Source organism: Microtus pennsylvanicus, chromosome 6 (genome assembly GCF_037038515.1).
Source record: "Microtus pennsylvanicus isolate mMicPen1 chromosome 6, mMicPen1.hap1, whole genome shotgun sequence".
Classification (NCBI taxonomy): Eukaryota; Metazoa; Chordata; class Mammalia; order Rodentia; family Cricetidae; genus Microtus; species Microtus pennsylvanicus.
In genome coordinates, this window is record NC_134584.1 from 93,344,644 (window position 1) to 93,364,999 (window position 20,356).

Below are 20,356 nucleotides of genomic sequence, written 5' to 3' on the forward strand. Positions count from 1 at the left end.
GTCACAGGGCTGAATTACAGGAATGTACTGATACTTAATAAAGGCGACAACAGATAATAAAAGAGGGTAATGCGAAAGCTTCTCTGAAAAGACAATCATTAGGAGAGTATCACAGAAAATACACCGTCTTGACTTAGTGTCTGACAGTACCTGATAGTCTTTATTGATTTTATGTTGCATAATTAGCATATTTCTTGTCTTTTCAAGTTCTTGTACTGTTTCTGCATGAGTTGCTTGAAGTTCTTTCATGGAATGTTCTAGATCTTTATTAAGTTTGTTGTCCACTTTTTCTAAAAATGAAAGGTCTCCATTCTTTTGTTCTTTCTGAGCCTAAAGTAAAACCAAAAGTTTAAATTGGAACAAGAATTTGCAGAATGTGACCGTGTGAATTAATGTGATCCATCAAGAAACACTTTAATTGAATTCACACACTTCCATTTTTCTACTAGAAACAAAGCATTGCTAATATATACATTTGCATATATATTTAAAACAATTACAGTGAAATAAAAAGTTTATCAACTTCATAAAAAAATGAAATCACAAACATTTATTTTTCATCTTATCAAAATGTATACTATGATATAAACATAAAAAGTATACTTGTAGATAACAGTATCTCGAAACTAAACAATACCTTTGTGTTATATTTATGGTTCAACACCTCGTTTAAGAAGGCCAGCTTGGTTTTACAGTGGGTCAGATAAAAAAAAAATTGTCTTTTGTAGTCAATTTAAAGTAGGGCTTTAAATAAGAGTGCTGAGCTCAACGTTAATGTGACTTTGGTGTCACTATGAAATATGCATATGCTGTAACTAAATGTCATCTAACCATTTCCCGAATATTAGTACATCATTGTGCTCTCTCTCCATCACTTCCCCCTCTCCCCCCCAAACATGCATGCACTACGATGCAGTGAGTTTTAGAACATGCACAAATAATTTACTCTCTAATTATGGTTTATAGACAAAGGTCAAGCCGGGCGGTGGTGGCGCATGCCTTTAATCCCAGCACTCGGGAGGCAGAGGCAGGCGGATCTCTGTGAGTTCGAGACCAGCCTGGTCTACAAGAGCTAGTTCCAGGACAGGCTCCAAAACCACAGAGAAACCCTGTCTCGAAAAACCAAAAATAAATAAATAAATAAATAAAAGAAAAGAAAAACTAACAAATATAGACAAAGGTCATCATTATATGGAAACAGGGAGCCATGGACTCGATGGCTCATTTTGAAAATGCTACCTTTATAAGCAGGAGTGCCTCACTCAGGTCGTCAGCATCGATATCGCTCTCCTGTGAGAAAGAAAGTCAGAGCCCACAGTGGGGGGTTAGCTTCCAGCACAGATTCCCATGAGACTGACTGACTAGGAACCCGGAGGCCATGAATTTAAGAAACCTAGTACTCAGGATATTTCAGCTACTCAGAATAGCCCCACAGAACATAAACAACCAGGTATGCTAGCTAATAAACCAAAGGACACATCTATGTTTCTTGCTTTGCTGTGCACTGTTTCTTTCTGTGTTACACACACACACACACACACACACACACACACGCACATGCACACGCACACGCGCACACGCGCACACGCACGCACGCACACACGCACGCACACGCACACACACACGCACGCACGCACGCACACACGCACGCACACGCACACACACACGCACGCACACGCACGCACACACACACATGCACGCACGCACACACACACACGCACGCACACACACGCACGCACACACACACACACGCACACACACACACACGCACACTGAAGAAGGGAACAAGTCACCTGGTTGAAAAACCTCATGCGGCTTTTCAGCTCATCCAGCTGCTGCCTCTGCTGCAGACACTGCAGCTGGAGCTCTCTGTTCTCTTGCACGAGCTTCTCATTTTGGTCTTAAAAACAAAGTCAGCACGATTAGAAAGGTAAGTGAGAACTGTGTTGAAGAACACTTTTAAACAAATTTAAATTCGGCTACACACACACACCAAGCTGGCTCTAGTGCCATTCAGGCCAGAGGAGACAGGAACCTGCCCCTTAGATGAAGGCAGCAGCGGCTGAAGACACAATGGAGACCATCATGTGCCCGCCACATGACTCACTCGCTTATCAGAAACTTAAGACTTCAGTTCCCAGCATGAATACAAGGAAACTGCGGTTTCTGGAACTTCAAAGGAGCATTCTACTTAAAATGCCTAAGAATATACGTTTCTAAATATATGATTTTTACTTACTTATTAAGGGTCCTGAAAGACATGCAAAAAAAAATTTTGTTTTTTAGTGTTCTGATTGACTTCTTTGAATTTTCTTTTCCTCACTTAGCATAAAGTCTTTGTATTAAAACAAGATCACTTATTTTATAAACTCTAAATTCATAACTTAATCAGCCATATCCCTAACAAATCTGTTCCAACAGGAGAGATTTTGAAGCAGCACCAATGATAACTCAACTGTATTCTGAGCTCACGGTTCCTGCCATCAGTAGGACATGGGCTAGAAAGATGGCTCAGCAGTTACAAACTGTGGTGGTTTTTCCAGAGGATCTGGGTTCAATTTCCAGCCACCCCCCATGGCACCTTATAACCACTTGTAACTCCATTTCAAGGGAATCTGGTACCCTCTTCTGGCCTCTGCAGGCACTGCATGCACATGGTATATAGAAACTCATGCAGGCAAAACCACGTAGACACATTAAACAGAAAAGCCACTGAAGGCCACAGGCACGTGCACTACATTCTTCAGCACTGTGTTCCTAAGTGTACTCCCACGGTCTTCACTGTGGTGGGCAGTTACTCTGCTTTGCTGACTCCTGGTGGACCACTTCTAGACCATGCCATCCAGAGTGTGTCTCTCAATTTCTTTTTGATCTCAATTTTTGTTTATTCAAATAAATTAAATTCAAGTTGTACATTTTCTTTCCTTTTGTTAATAAAAAATTAAGTAACACATTTGCCAAGAATTCTTCCCATGAATGCATCTTCAGTCTGACTGGATGTTATATAGAAATATGTCCCTGCCTTTTTTGAAGGCTTTGTTTCCCTAAGCTATAAATACTTCACACAGTAAAAATGTTAAATTACACAGTTAAGAGGAAATAGCTAAATTTGGTAAGACTTTAATATCATATAGTTCCTGGAAATCCTCAGGTATATAAAGATACAGAGGTACTTTATTAAATACACAAACACTTCTATTATATGGATATAAAGTTAAAGGTTATTGTATATTATTATATGGTATAAATTGCTTAAATTCAGTAAACTAAAGGAATTTCAAAGTGTGAAAAACACCTCAAAAATTTGAAGGTATAGGCCAAGCACTTGTCTCTCAACTAAAAATTAGCATTAATTATCATTATGAATTCTTACAAAATAAACTTTTGTGGGGGGGGATACAATGGTAATGTGGTATTCCTTGTACTGATCCAGTTAAAACAACTAGAAGCCAGAGGGGCTTGACAGAGAATAACAAAATAACAATGAATGGTACAATGATAGACTAAGAAAAGTAACAACAGAGACGGTAACTAAGAGAGAGAGGGGAACCCTAGGTGCTGATGGTAACTGAATTCACTCTGTGGTCTGCACAAGCAGGAACTCTAAGATGTAATTGAGGCACAAAGGCAGCAGCTCTCAACTTGGGGGTCGAACTTCACAGGGGTCAACTAAGACCATTGGAAAACAGAGATATTTACATTATGACTCATGACAGTAGCAAAATTATAGTTATGAAGTACCAACAAAAACAGTTACAAAGTAGCAACGAAAAGAATTTTATGGTTCACAACAACATGAGGAACTGTATTAGAGGGTCGCAGCATTAGGAAGGTTGGGAACCGCTGTCCACTGGCACACTGCTCCTTCTTAGCATGGACACAGTGTACACTGTGATCTTTCCTATGCTCTAGTTTTTTTTAATCCTTTCAATTCTGTACAGCTATGAATATATCAGGAGATGCAAATAAAATTATATGAGCATTTCCATCCTTTTACTCTTTTTTTGTTTTGACAGCTATGTCCCCATTCACTGATATTTTAAAAATAGAATGCCATTTGTGGGAGAATAACTTAATGAAGAAACACCACTGAGCACTGCTGACCTCTTTACAGAATTTATGTAGAATTATACACTAGAGTCTTTCTTTATCAAGCTGCTTATTTAGAATATGTTTTGGGTCTTTAAGAAGTACCAAAACGGCTACAGTTCAAAGAGGAAGCAGGCTTGCTGAATTATAATATAAAAAATCAAAACACTCTGCAAGAGATGAAAAACAACCGCCTTACCTTCTGATTTGACAAAAAGCAGGTTAAGTTAAACAGCATTTTATTCAAATGAGATACCATTTCACTCTTTAAACTTACATTCTTCCAGCACGCCATTAATAACAGTGCAGAGAACAATTCAACTAAACAATTTTCAGAGCTCCTTTGTGCTAATATCTTCAGCTGTGATCAATATAACCATATGCATTATGCTGAATTATGCATTTCAGCTAAAGATAGAAAGGAACGTTCAAAAGCAAGCCCTTAAACACATGCAGTTAATTTAAGCATTAACCAAATGCAAACTGCATTTACATATCCTTCCCCACATATTCACACAATCTGAAACTAATTTGTACCTTGAATAAAGAGGTGAATATTCTCTAAAAATAACTTGCCGGTTAGATGAATGACTACAAGAAGCCAGGGAAGCATCTTCGGCAAGGGACACTTGATACAAGAAAAGGCAAATGTGTGAGCAGAGTTCACAGTCAAATTAAACCATCTCAAAATCTGTACCACGAAAGGAACTTTCATCATATTCAAAGACTTCCTTAAATAGATAATTACAAATTTTTTGTTTATTTCCCCAAAATAATTAAAATCTAGAATATTTTTCTTCATATTATTTTAACTTATTTTCTTTGATTCATTTGAATATTTTTATAAAGACTTAAATTCTTAGATTTGTAAATTTAAACCCTTCAAAGAAAATAACTGGAAAATCACAGATCCAGCAACTTTTACTTAGAAAATAATTATATTAATGTGTTAAGGAGGGTTTTCATGTTGGAAGATTTGGCCTATGATGTTAAAAATTACTTCCTGAATATGTATCATAAGCAACTGCAGAGTCATCTTCAGGATATCTTACACTGAGAAACTGTAACAGGCACTGTCAACAATGGTGACATGGGTTTAAATTTCTACCAGAATATTGACTCAAAATTCAGTGACTAAAAGGGCATATTATAAAACTAAATCCACACATACACCAACACAAGAACCGTAAGTATCAGTAAGATTGACTTGAGGGCTGCAACAGGGCCTAGGTCTCTTTCATGTGTTCATGCGTTACTTTCAAAATTCTGAAAATCCTTAAAGGGAAGAACCAGCAAAGAAGATGGGGGTGGACTAGGCAAATTAGAGTATCTGAGGAACTACAATACTTAATAATAAGAGTTCTCCAAATAAATTAAAAACAATAGTTTAAAAAGAAATTAAGATTCTACCCTTTGAGAATCAATTCAGATGTGTAGAAGACAAAATGTTGGAATTCTTGATATCTTTAAGAAAATGCAGAGAAAATAGAAATAAAATAGGTTTATTTCATTTCCCTTTCTCTGTAAAATTAATTATGTAATTATTCATTGTGTATGTGTGGGGGGAATGCGGGGGCCATGGTGTGCGTGAGGTCAGAGGACAAGATGCAGAAGGCAGCTCTCTCCTACCATGTGTGACTTGGGGGATCAAACTCAGTTTGTAAAGGCTTGGTGGCAGGATGCTTTTACCTGCTGGGCTATCTTGCTATTCCTTATTTCCCTTGTCATTTAAGAATGTGCAATTTATCTATTTTGGAAAATGGAATGGGGCGATAGGGCACCTCTACTTCATGTATTTACTGAGCAACTATTAAGAAGCAGCACTCCAGTATGACTCAATAGTGACGTGAAGATAAGAAACCCGCTAAGTAAGAAGTCATGTCACCATGTAGTCCCATCAACAGTCCTCTAGAGATACTCATAATTAACATATCAGTCAATTTGAGCACGTGGTAGAAAATATTGACTACTGTGCTTCACTGGAATAAAGACTCCATCGAGTATGTGTTCCTATTTCAGGCTTGTTGAAATGTATAAAACATGTCTAGCCTGTTTTAAGGTGTTACTGCTTATGGATGCACTCTAATTTTAGGAACATTAAACATGAAAAATTCTCTTCCATTTAGTTAATAAAATGTGACCCTGTGGTAATAGTACAACTGAGTCTATATTTGCCTTTTTGTTGTTGTTAACACAGGGTCTTACTATGTAGCCCAAGGGATCTGGAATTTACAATTCTTCTGTCTTGGTCTCCTGAGTGCTATGATTACAGGCATGTGCCACCATGTCTGGCTATATTAAACTTTTAAAATTCTCATGTAACTGAATTGCAAATGTTCCAAAGGACCAAGCTTATTACTACATTCCTAGGTGTATCTCATGGGTGCAGACACAGGTACAACGCTTGAGTAAAAATAATCTGCCACTCCTGCTTTCTATCCATTTGCACTGGGAATGCATGTGTCTGTGTGCAGTACAACAGTCCAGACATCTTTAATTACATTTTATTTCTAGGAGACAAGACCTAATGATTCTGCTTAATGATTATTATTTTAACAGGGACATTCTGACAAAGTGTTTTGGTTAAGAGAATAGATTTAACATCTCACTATTAGATTGTTCAGTTTGATCTATCAAAACCAGCCAGAAACTATTTCTCTTATTTGTCCCTACTTTGGGTTTTCCCCACTGTATCTGCCACTACCTGAGCCATTACAGACGTCTCTAGCTATTGTTGGCCTCCATGTCTTATGTGGGCAAGTCTTTGTCTTAGTTGCTGTATCCTCAAAACTTACAACAATACTGAGCACATACTGGTGCTTAATAAATACTTGTTTTCTGTCAAAGAGAAGTTCAGATTTAAGGATATTAATGAAGACAACCTAGATAAAAGCGACTATGAGAAAAAAGTTCTTTTGGCATGTATGTTTGGCTGTATTACACACACACACACACACACACACACACACACACACACACACACACACAAGCTGTGTTCCCAGAGGACAGCAGGATGATTGGCAAACAGTAGGTATACAAGAAGTACTGATTGACTCCGCAAATAAGCATCAGATGTCTGCAGAAGTAAACAGGTGGTTATTTCTCTGTACCTCTTTCAGTCTTTAATTTGTCAAGGACTTCAGTTTTGTCTGTTAGATCAGATTTTAGGGCAGTTTCGAGCTGAGCAATCTGCACTTTCATCTGCTGCTCCTTTAACTTCCACTGTTCTTCCTGGGCAGCACTGAAGGCACTGCAAAACACACGTGACATGCAGGGAGAGCTGGCAAATCAGCTTCACCCGAAAATAATAAAGAGAAAGCTTTTAGTGGCACGGAGACCACTGTCATCATGTCTTAGGAATTAAGTAAACATATGCTGCTCTGCTGCTGTTGAAACCAAGGCGCCTTGCTCAGGCTGCGGTTAGGGAACATGAAAGAGTTTGTGGGATGAGCAAAGGAACTGGCCTTAATTTAGAGCTCCAAAGTCAGAAAAGTTGGCAACATGCAGCTTTTGTGGACTAGTAAAGGAATTCAGATACTGTACATACTCCAGAGGAATCCACGGTTCCAAACCTCAGCAACTGACAGGCGAAACTGTCCTCTCCCACTTACAAAGCCCACTCACCCAATACTGAGGAAAAGCGTTTTCCACCTCCTCTTTAATTCTGAGGAAATTGGGAGTCTGTGATAACACAAACATAAATGATGGTATACCGAACCACAAGGTGGTAATTCTGATACTAAGAAGTGGTGCAAAGGACGTTTAACACAAAAGACAAAAGCAATAGGCTAAGAACAAATAATTTTACTTTTAACACAGATTATTATAAAGTGAGTGCCTCTAATTTACTAAGATCATGAAGACAGGATTATAATTGATTCCTTATTAAAAATGTAGCACATTTTTTGTTTTTTTTGGAGACAGGGTCTCTGGCACAGGCTGGCCTTGAACTCCCCAAGTCCCTGAAAATGACCTTGAACTTCTGGCCTTCTGGCTTCTACCTCTCCAGAGACTGCAGGTGTGCACCCCCACATCTGTTTTGTGTGATGCTGGGGATAGAACCCAGGGCTTTGTGCAAACCCTCTACCCACTGAGCTACATCTGCAAGCCCGCAGCCCAAAGCAGTTTCAGTTCGGGTTTAAATCTGCTAGTGATCAAGGCATAGCACACTAGAAGAAAGGAAAGGATAGGAGTAACTAGACGCTACACAGAGGGAGAAATCAACTATTTCCTCATCCAGGGGGCCTGAGCGCGGTCCACACCGGTGCTACAGCCGCTTGCCTCGCTGACACTCAGGGACATTGCAAAGAAAAAGCCTGGCAATCCATGTTCCTGCAGCTTTCCAGGTGAGAGCCAGACTTCGGAAAACTGATCTTGATCTGCATTTCAGCAGAAAACCATTATCTGCGCAGCCTGACTTGACTGAGTAATCACCCACAGCTTTGACCCCTCTACTTATTTTAAATTCAGTAAATGAAACAAAAATCTATAAAATCTGCTTTTATACCAATGACAAAGTAAATGGAAAAGAAATGTACTGTTGAAAATTGACCCTGATGCTGCTCCCAACTTGTCCTGAGCTTTTATTCCAAGAGATACTTTCTGTAGAAGACACAGTTTTTTAAAAAAAAAAACAACTGTGTATTCATTTCACATTTTGAATATTTTTATTGCATTTAAAATAATATCACCTTAAAAACAAAAGGAATTCTAGATGTCACTCTACAGATGACATCTGTTTTCCTCTATCAGTGTTCTCATTTCACATACGGATCCTTAAAAAAAAAACGTAGAAACTGATATGTTAATATCTTAAGCTAATTTTTGTCAAAGGTAGAATTACCTAGACTTAAATGGAATCTAAATAAAGCATATATACTTTAAATACTAAAAAATATTCCTTTACAAATTCACTTAAAATGAATGTATATAATTTCTGTGTCTAGCCAAATTAATACATATGCATGAATAGTACATGTATGTATGTGTGCCTTCTATCATTAAAAACATGCACCACCCAGAAAAAAACTTATCATGATGAAATAGGCACAGCATCCATTCCCTGAGATGCCAGCAATTAGAAACAGTAGTATTCCAACAGTGTGCGCACAGCAGATCACCAGCAGCTAATCTGGCAGGAACATCAGAAGCTGTGTGTGTTTAAATTAAGAACAATTTAGCAGCCTGGTTTCTCCAAACCCACAAAATACTAGTGTAAATCAGCATAAGTCAATCTGAATTTAGCCCACTGCTATCTTCCCTCTAAATTTAGGACTGCATTCCACTGGAGTTTCATGAGGAATTCCTTTTGAATTTACTATATTCCTTTATGCTTGGAGCCATCTGTGTAGCTATAAATGGTGAACCACATCTGGCTCCATTTTCTTTGTAAGGGCCATATACATGATTAAATCTGCATATGAGAAGAGTGTTTAAGAACTTTTTATTCATGAAAATGTTTTTGTATATACCAACAGTGGCAGCGAAGGGAAGATGACTGTCTCTGTGCCCATTGCACTGGTATGGCCTGTGACAGCCTGCAGGAGAGCTGTTGGTTGTCGGTGCCTGTGGTCACTAGCATGCCCACAAGCTGCCTTGGGTCTCAATTATACTGTTAATAACAACCCTTGATTAAAACATGATATGATCAAAATAAAAGTTAAAAATTCCCCTCTACTCTCAGATCTTTTTTCTCACAGAAAACTTCATTGCTCCAATGTTCCAGAACATGTTCCTTATGTGAGAAATGAGGGTGCATAAGCCCCTCTCTCATGAAGAAAACCATAGGTACTGCATACAGTCAGAGCTCATGTAGAAAACCATAGGTACTGCATATAGTCAGAGCTCATGAAGAAAACCATAGGTACTGCATACAGTCAGAGCTCATGTAGAAAAGAACAGAGTCTTTGGGAGGGGCAGCCATGCTCTTTCAAATCTGAGCAGTTTCACAGTATAAAAACCTGATCTGATTGGTTCTTGAAAGGTCACTACAACACTCAAACTCTAAATGGACTATTTTTTTTTAAACTAACAGCCATTAGATAAACATCTCTCAAAAAATTAATAGCTTAAACTCACTTTCAACAGGAGTCTTGGACCCAACCTGAAGATGAAAACTTGGCAGTAGTTTAGTAGCGCTTTGGGCACACAAATGAGTGTGTGTGTGTGTGTGTGTGTGTGTGTGTGCGCGCGCACGTGCGCGTGTGCATGTGCTCAGTATGAGAGGCTCAGGAAGTGTGGTGGAACCCGGATTCCAATAACCTCCCCAGGTTATATGTGCACATTGCTGCTTAAGGCCTACTACATCCACTAGTTCCTGGCACCCAAACTACACTAAATTCAGGATTGGAACACAGCCTTACCATATTACTGCATGAAGTTTCTCTTTTTAATTGCAGAAAGTTATTCTGAATCTTAAAACTGAAAATTTCTTAAAGTTCTTATTTCTTGGCATTGTATCAAAAATGTTTAGCATATTAAAGAAGTCTCATACCAAGTACTAACACGAGGGTTTTATCTTACCACATGATTCTCTAATATGTCACATGTCAAGTAATAAACACTTTCAAAATTTCATTTTAAAAAGGGAAGATGAGAATGCAATCTGCAAATCATCTTTTTTTTCTCGTGAAAACCAGCCAACTTGGAATAACAAACACATGCTCTCCTTTTTAAAGCATGTGATCATTATGACTAAGCAAACAAGTAGCATGCGTAGTTTCTGATTAACATTAAATTCAGCAGTGATGAATAAGAGTGTAATGAGAGAAAGAAGCTGCAAAAATCTACGGATGATGTCCATGTCCACAGTTTCTTTATGCTTCTGAACACATAATAAAAAATTCCATCAGAAAATTTTGACATTCTACTTATGATTATATGTACATGTTGGAATTTGGCTTAGGAGTCGTTGATTTTTTTTTGTACTTTGTTTTGATACTCACTATAGCCATTTGCTTCCACACACCTCATATAATATTTACGTGTAAGTGGCACAATGAAGACTGTTTTCAGTGTGATGAGGAAAAAAACTGTAGTGCAAGCCCAAAATATTAAAAAAAAAAAAGCAAAAACCTGCAAAGCCAGATTTACACTCTTAGATTATCTTCTAATATGGAAATATAATATTTTATGGTGATGAAGTAGATATGAGAAAAATATGCCTTGTCAAAATTCCATTTATGTTTTATTCCCAGACAAGTCTGATGTTTTTATTCCAGGAAAGTGTGTCTAGTAAATTCTCAAGTTGGAGAGAAGTAGAAATTTAGAAGTAATTGCCAAATGGTACTTTTGTAATTTTTTTTAGACCACGTTAAATTATTTAGAGTTACAAGATGTTCAAGATAAGTATAAATCAATCAAAATCTCTGCATGTATGACAGGTCCATTATTTCATGGATGCTTCCTTTTCATACACATACTTTTCAAATGCAATTAAAATCAGGGACAGTGGTGCACTGGGGAAAAATAAATCAAATTTTAGAGCAGAAAGAATTAGGTTCAGTTCCACACTAACTCCCAGCAGTGCCGTGTGACTCTGCACAAGTTTGTTTATCTGGCTTCTCGGTTACCTCCTTTTTAAAAGACAAGGATACCATCACTTTTAACAAAAGGACAATGTATTATATGTACAACATCTGAAATTTCAAACATATGATCATAAGGCATATAGATACATCAATGTAAATATACACACAATATTTTAGAGATGGAGATATAAGCCAGGAGGTTTTAATAAATTTTTTTTAGGCCAAGCTAATTAGAAAGGGACTGGAACAAAATGGTCTAGAAGGAAGTTTTATGCAATTCCACATAAAGATGTTTAGCTAGGCTACTCCTGTTAGAGGGTCCTGAATATTTAACTGGTAGCCTACTGTTGCTAACCCCTAACTGAGAGGGAAAAAAGGTAAAAAGCATCACAATAATAACTAATATAGACTTCAGTCATGTTTACAAGTAACCAAAATAAAATTCCCCACACACTCTGTCAGAACTAAAACTTCAAAATTTAAAATGTATATTAATCTGCAAAACATTCAGTCAAAAGGGTAAAGATCTATTTAAAGCACAGATACTATTTTGTTAGGTTTCAGTATATTACAACATGAAGCAGAGGTTGAATATCAGATAAAGCATATTCAAACAGCTAACTCAGCTTCCACGTCATCCCACATACTGAAAGACAGGAGCAATTCCACAGACACATATAAGATAGACAGTCAGAATCATTTAACAAGACTTAGCCATGGGGTAGAATTGGGTTTTAAATATTAGCAGAGGGGGTTATTTTCTAAAAGACTGTAATTATGAAACATTAAGAAAATTCATCCTGAGCTGAGGCTGAGGTGCCTGAGTTACTCTTTATAAGGAACATAAATATTGCTGGAGAACCCTTTCCCAACCACGTTCACTCTGCTAAGACGCTGGAAACCCAGTAGAGACTTAAGCAAGCTCCAGGAACCTCTCAGGCCTCCTGACTCTAACACTCTTCAAGAGCATATGGTATCTGTCTAAGGTACTCCAGCCTTGTTCTACCCCCCTTGTCTGAGCATGTAGAATTCTACACTCCACAGTGTTCCAAGGAATTGATAGGGATGGATGCAGCCATCCCGCACGGCATCTACTGGCCTGTAGGTTGTGTTCAACAAGTGACAGTGCTTGTTACTAGCAGCAAAACAACCTGATTCTCCACATGATAATATACTACAGCTCAGTTAAGAACCAGCTACCAGTGCCTTTAAAAAGCTTACTTTTCTTTTGCAAAGTAAGTACAGTAGTCTTTCCATGGCCTGTTGCTAGCTTTTAAATCAATATTAGATATTGTGACAATAAATGCTTTGATTAAAGAGAGCTCAAAGAGAATGAAACACATAGAATTGTGATTTACCTGTTATAAAGTTTATCATAGTTTTCCTTTAAAAGTTCTCGCTCCTTTTCTAAATCATTAATTCTATCCTGCAGCTAAAATGAAAATAAAATTACAAAGAGTTCCATGGTTCAGAGTTAACACACTAGTCTCTGAAAATAAAGTTATACAATAAGTGATTATCATATGAAACCACACTATAAGAAAACCAGGAGGGGACAGCCACTTGTTCAGTCTGTATTCCTATGCTGCTGCTGACTAGACCACATACAGTGCCTGCATTCAATTCAGTGTTGATTTCTTCCATGTTGTTAAATAAACATGAAATTAATATTCCTGGTTTAATTTAGTAGAAACGGATACACTACTTTATGGCAACACGAGTCAGAACTCAATAAAGAATGTGTTAAGAGCTTTCTCTTAAGGTCCTGGAAACATAATAGTTTTTCCTTTCTACCACGATGAATTCCATCACTATATTCATTTTGTATTAATTTCTAATTGGTCCATAAAAAATGAGTACTAACTGTTCTTTGAGTTCATGATTCAAATAAATTTGTTAATCACTATTTAAAGACACAATTTCTCTTGTTACCTGGAATTTATAAATGGTAGCACATCATAAGAATAATGCATATTTCTTATTTTATCCTAATGAATAATATTTTCAGAAATAAGTATAATTATCAGGTATCATAGCTATTAGATCATTATGACTAAAATGTGGATTGCTATCCTGTAGTACTTAGGGTTTTATTAGTAAATATGCTCTGTAGGCGCTCTTTTTTTCTTTTTTTTGCTATTGAGTAGAGAACTTAAAAGTCATCTCTACTTTCGACATTCTCTTTTGATGCCAGTGAGAGACAGGAGGAGATTCTCCTGGTGCAGAGCAGAATGTAAACACCTACTCCATTTCTGCTCTCCTTAGGAATACGTGCAATAGACACAGAAAAACACTGTGCTGGTTGGGAGACATACGTGGCAACAGTGATAGAAGGGTAAGTTTTCAAACAACCGCCCAGAAAGAAGGTATTTTACACAACTGCTGACACAGTAGAGCCCAGCACCCCTCAGGAGGACTTCATTCCTCTGATTCCATTCTTGTGTCTCACAGACTAAGAGTCGTATTTAGGAAAGCTCCGTTCCTTAGGCCATGCGATATCACCTTACTTTTCATTTCACTCAAGGCTCGTTAATCCTAGATAAACAGTGGCTCTCAGTGCATCTGCGGGTGTTTGGAAGGCTCAGCCTGCCCTTCATATTCTGTACTACCTACTCTATTCTGCTGCATCAAAATAGCAAATATATAGTGCAGGACTTTGACATAAATTTTTTTTGAACTGTTTCTCTTTTACTTTTCAAAACAGTTCCAGAGAAATTTTCATGCAAAAATGACCCCACTGTCCTGGAGCTCACCTCCTCCACTCTTCTCTCTGCAAACCTTGCTGAATGCAGCTGCTTCTCCAGGCTGCAGCACTTTAAGCGCTGGTCCTTAAGCTGCATATTTAGCTCATCTCCGTTTGCCATCAAGGCATCATGGCTGATCCTGAGCGTTCTTTGCTTCTACAAAACAGAGAGAGAAAAAACACTCAAGCATTTTAAATACTTGCTCTGAATAACTAATTGCGAGTCTATCATGGCTTCATCCTGGACGTTTACATTGCACAGTTTACTCCTCAGGTCATAAACACTGGAGATGTAACACAGGGAAGAAGAGGCTCACTCAGACTGTCTCCCCTTTACTGTCCCCAGGCTTTGACTTGGTCACAGTGACCAGTATATAAACTAGTTTTAGCAATTAATTTCCCCCCTTTTACTAGGGTTATAGTGGTTTGACATGCTGTCTAAAAGTGCTTCAGCATGGGTCGAAAAAACACTCATCACTGACACGGAAACTGGATGATTTGCCATTAGACCAAAGTAAACAATTTTGAATGGTTAGCTTTTAATTTTAATACAAGGACATTTTTATAATTCTGCAAAAATATTTATAAATCTTTAAGTTGTAAAAAATTTATATGTGAACATGGTTATATTCAATTTTACATACTTAAATAATACATTCTTTTAAAACTAAATAAAACAGGTTATTAATTATAAAAAGGCATTTTGTAGACACCATTTGATCATAATCTGAAACAGTCACCTGTGTAAGTCCTAGTGAAGGCTTTTTAGCTCACCTACGAGAAATCTAGCCTTTAAGACATATTAGGAAGATTCAGATCAGTTCCACTGTCGCTATGTTATTGGAGCAGGCTGCCTTTAGAGCCTTTCCTTTGAGCTCCCTACTTCACTGAGGCTATCGGCCTTCACCTCTCAAGCCTTTCCTTACACTAGTTCCCAAAAGATGTACCTGTAATGTAGCAGGCACTTGTTATTTTGTTATGTGAACAAATACACCAGGGGTCACTGTTACATGGGAATCAAGATAGTCAGAGAAGTAAGAGAACATAAAACCATTTTTCAGTTCCCCTCTTAATTCTGCAGTTTTGAAACTGCTTTGTCCACATGTATTTTAGTCCAGAGGGACATATTATACACTGACAGAGGTAACACTCCCACTCCCAAAACAGATTCTTCTCCTACAAATCTGTGCTTCTATATGGAACGTGGTTATACTTGGCACTACAGGAGGTTCCTGTAGGCTGGAAGATGTCACTCAGCGTGTCTGAAAGGTATTTAACCACTTAGTTCAACAGTGAAGCAGGCACGATATGACCCTGTACTTTACATCAATGGGCAGCTTTCCTTGTCTCTGTACTTCAAAGAAAGCATGACTTAATATAAATGCTGATCATCTGGAATGCTTTGGAGTTCATTAATAGCAGGACTTCTGTTAATTACGCAATGCCAATAAGCAGTAGCTCTGTGGGGGCATATCCCTGTGTACCTACGGTCACTTGAAAACCACCCTGAGGCTGGGGAAGCCTAAATAGATCAGACTGAATTGTCAAAGTTTAAAATAAGTATGCCGATAGCTGATATTATGGGTACTCAAATATTTTCTGGTAATGGTGGTGACCAAGAAACACAAAATAAGCCGGGCGGTGGTGACTCGCCTTTAACTCCAGCACTTGGGAGGCAGAGGATTTCTTGGAGTTTGAGGTCAGTCTGGTTAGTTTAGGAGGCTCCAAAGCTACAGAGAAACCCTGTCTCGAAAAACAAACAAAACAAAAAACAAAGAAAAGAAAAAAAAAAGAAAAAGAAAATAAAAGTTCACATCAAAGAAAGATTCAACAGAATGTAATTATTGACCTGCTCGCTACTCTGGTCTTTGCTGCACACTTGTGAAAGTGAATGTGCACGCAGGCGCTGAGACATCTTCAGTACTGCAGGCCACTATGTGAGCTCAGGAAAAAGGAGATGAAAAGAATGTTCAGGGCATGAGGGGATTTATGACAGATGCACTTGGTAAAATAGCTTAGCTATTTATAAAAAGCCTAAGTAGGTAGGTAGTAACTGTTAAGAACAATATACAAAGAGAAATTATACACATTTAATAAAGCACATATTAAAATAAAGATTTAGCGTTATGACCATTATTAAAAGTACAATTTGAATACTATTTTTGAATCCTTCTCATCTGTGAATAAAATAAATAATCACAGTACCTCTTGAAGCTGAATAAATTTTCCTTCTATGACTGAAAGAGCATTGCTTTTCTCCACTAGCTGTTTATGGAGTTTAATCAGCTCTACATTGTCTCGAATATTTGACCTTCAAAGTTTGTTTAAGAAAAAGAAAAAAACGAATACAAGTTAAAAGGAAACCAACAACAACAATAACACAAACACATACCTATGGTTGATTTACTTGTATAAATTAGTTGTCTAAAATTTTATATTATTATAAGTTATGGTAGATGATTAAAACCAGTCAATATCCATTCTGGAAGGTGTATAAACAGACCTTCTGAATCTGAAAGGAGTTCCAAACTTGATGGCAATGTTAGCTTCATCAAGCTGACAGTATAGAATGACAGCTATTTTAGGATGGTCTGAAAAACTGGATAAAACCATCCGTTTGCAGCCAGCATTGTCTCCCAGCAAACTCTACGCTTCCAAAACGGACTCCACGCTAGGTTCCTTATGTGCAGAAGAGGCAGCGCCGTCATTCATCTCCCCACCACTCCCTCCACACACACAGTATCACAAGATTATCATTTATTAGAGTTTCCTCTTGGAGTTTCAACTTTTCAAAAATATTTCCAAAAAAAGTGACTTAGCATTTTCTACTAATAATGCCCAAAGCTGGCGTTTAAATACGTTGCAGATGTGCCTTAGCTGTAAGAGATTATTTGATGTCCACAGGGTATATAGAAACCTTATATGCTGCAATACTAGTTTGTATTTTTCCTACTGAGATTAAAGCAAATGTAGAATTTAACAGGAAGATCTTGTTAAAGGTTAATCACAGATCTAAATGAATACCTGTTCTCAAAAGGCATTTACTTTCCTGACAGAAAAAAAGTTCCCTTAATTTAATGCCTCATTTAAACTTTTTTTTAAATTGTGAAGCCTTGATTTTAAGACTTCACTTTAAAAAATATAAAGGTAAAAAAATTTAAATTCAGAAAATTATTTCAGCATTTAAACTAAGTAATTTGACTTCTAAGGCTTACCTAGCATCCACATATTGGAAACATTGTCACAAGGCCCAATGGAACCAGCAAATGCACTACAAAGCTCACACATCTGTAAACCAGCTGAGGACTTGAAATACTCAGTTTTCCTCTTTGATATTTGAAAGTTCATTGTATTTTGGCATTGCACAGTTAGTTGTCCTCACACAGAAGATAAACAAGTCCAAGAGCTTGGATCTTTCCCAGGGCACAGTCTTAACACAATGTTAAAATAATTATGTGTCTCAAACAAGTTATCTAGCAGCTCTAAGCACAGATTCAACAGTGTGCTTATTGCTATTTTCCTTGTTCTTACATTTTTCCACTAAAATGCAATATGAAGAAAAATATATTTTAAATAAAGAATAAAGAAAATATTCAAATTTGGTTTCATTCAAAATGTGAAAAAAAACATTTGAAATCTAAATACAATTTACTTATTCCCCCAGAATTACTTGATTTAACCACTCAATAATGTGTAGCATCTACTGATACTGGACAGAAAGGGACTCAAAAATATAAATTCTTTGTTATATTTTCTATTGTCTTAATCTTTCTTAAAAATAATTTAAACAACAACCTTGTATTATGGGGATTTGGCTGTTATGTATGCCTGTGTACCAGGTGTGTGCCTGGTGCCCTCAGAGGGCAGGAGGCTTCACACATCCTGGGACTGGAGTCACAGATGGTTATGAGTTGCAGTATAGGTCCCGGGACTGGAAACCAGGTCCTCTGGAAGAACGGCCAGTGTTCTTAACTGCTGAGCCATCTCTCTAGACCCCTTCTCAGTTTTTTGCTCTTTTTACTGGGGTAGGGAATGTGCTAAGGATCAAATCCAAATTTGGTTTTAAGACAAAATTTCCAAGGAGAATCAATTATATTTTAAAATTAACTGTAGTTTAATATTAATAACAAACAAGTAAATCTCAACAATCAGTTCAGTCATACAGCTTCACAAAATTTGATGCTGAATTTTCTTTGTATTGCAAAGGAGAGCAAGTGCTTTAAACACTGTAGTATTCTGGCTAAAAGAGTTCTACTGAGCATTGCCCTGAATACTTTGGGGGTATGAACTCCAACATATTGGGAAGAAAAGAGGCAGAGCGTTTTATACCAATGACGCCCAACAATGGACATGAACACAACTGTATTTGATATCAAAAATAATACCATGGCATGTTAAGTACAAAGTCAGTTTACCACGGAGCACAGCTATTCTAGACTATGCAAAACCTCAATCCCACATGAGGGCTTGGCAGGTAGTAGGTATTCTGATTACTATGACTACATATTTTCTGATGCCAATAATCTGAAGATATTAATTTGTCACAAGTGCTGGTCAGAGATATAAAGTACACCCACATTAAAATTATCACCATGATATCTGTGGCATGGTGCTCATGATGTACAACCAAACCAACTTAGACCTGATAAACAAGTCAACATTTTTACATAGACGAACTCTGGGGAAAGAGTAAGAATGGAGTGACAGGAAAGAGATGTCACAAAAAGCCCCTAAGGATGTTAGAAGTGAGGGGGAACAACTAACATCACTAAGCAGCCAGTCCTAGACCCATATGTCTGTGAACAAAGCCTAGGGTTGGCTTCCTTTGAGCAAGAGATGTAGGAGCAATGCATCTGCAATGTTCCCCGAGGCCTCTACACAGTACACTACCCTTTACATAGACAGGACCAAGTCTTCAGGATGGTGCTGTTCTCACGGAATGAACTATGCACAATACAACATTCAGACGGACTCTGACAGCTGGGCAACCATTTGTATGGGCTGCATTATGCATAGTAAAATAATCTGCAGACAAATATTAAGAGTTCTAATTAACTTTTTGTAAAAATCCATTTCTCAAAATTTCAACAAGGATTTTGAAAAACTGTAAACAGTTAAGTCAGAGAATACAGTGATTTTTTTTTTGCTTTCTCTTTTTATAGATAAGATTTTGAGTTATGATTGGATGTTCTAAAACTATGAGAAAAGTTGTTGGCTCCTGTCTAGATTAAAAACAAGCTGAAATAAATTAGACTTTATGTTGAAAAAAGTAACCCAGCTCAACAACCTGTGTGCCAACTTTCTCTTGTATAATTTGAAACAGCCAAGCTATAAACTCTGAAAAAAAATTTTTCGAATGGAAGCCTTGAAAACACTTGACTCCAGCTTTGCTACTGGGCGCCATAATAAATCCAGAAACTTAAAACCTCAGCTATACTGGAGAAAGAGAACTTTCAGTGGAGCTATGTAATGCATAGTCTAATGCAAAGGCTTAAGAGGCAGAGATCATTGCTACAGTTGCAGTTTCCTATGTTGCACTCCCTAGACACTGGCCTCCCCTCCTTAGCTGCCAGTGTTGCATTCCTTGCTCCAGCGAGGATTATGAGCAGCACACTGCAGAGGATGGGAGCGACTCCATCACACAGAAGCTGCACTGTGAGGCTCTGGGAAGCAGTGACGTCAGATATTTAGGAGACAGAATGGAAAGGATCACCGTGAGTCCATGGGATAAAGTTAAAGCAATCAGAGTTAAAAACATTTTAATATTCTTTCCAAACAGCAGTAGGGACTTGATTATCATATTGTTGAAAGAAATGTGGGTCACCGATAACGGGGGAAAACAAAACGAAACAAAACACTAGCATGGATTCTTTTTTTTTAAGGTCTCTGTATTTTTTCCCTTTTTTATTACTTTATAAATAATACCAATCAAAATTTCCACTTTCTCCCCTCCTCCCACTTCCCTCCCGTCCCTCCACTCCCCATCCAGTCCTAA

The 20,356-nt window shown here is 37.6% G+C and overlaps 1 protein-coding gene across 2 annotated transcripts in view; it reads right to left on the minus strand.

Moving 5' to 3' along the window:
• Positions 1-20,356, minus strand: part of Rpgrip1l (RPGRIP1 like) — a 113,941-nt gene that overhangs the window by 71,952 nt on the left and 21,633 nt on the right. For both annotated transcript variants that reach the window (XM_075976873.1, XM_075976874.1), the window contains exons 7-13: positions 16,567-16,672; positions 14,372-14,518; positions 12,977-13,050; positions 7,200-7,339; positions 1,794-1,900; positions 1,240-1,290; positions 151-330 (exon numbers count right to left, since the gene is read on the minus strand). In XM_075976873.1, the coding sequence (XP_075832988.1) occupies positions 151-330; positions 1,240-1,290; positions 1,794-1,900; positions 7,200-7,339; positions 12,977-13,050; positions 14,372-14,518; positions 16,567-16,672 (805 nt within the window). The remainder of the gene's footprint in view (positions 1-150; positions 331-1,239; positions 1,291-1,793; positions 1,901-7,199; positions 7,340-12,976; positions 13,051-14,371; positions 14,519-16,566; positions 16,673-20,356) is intronic.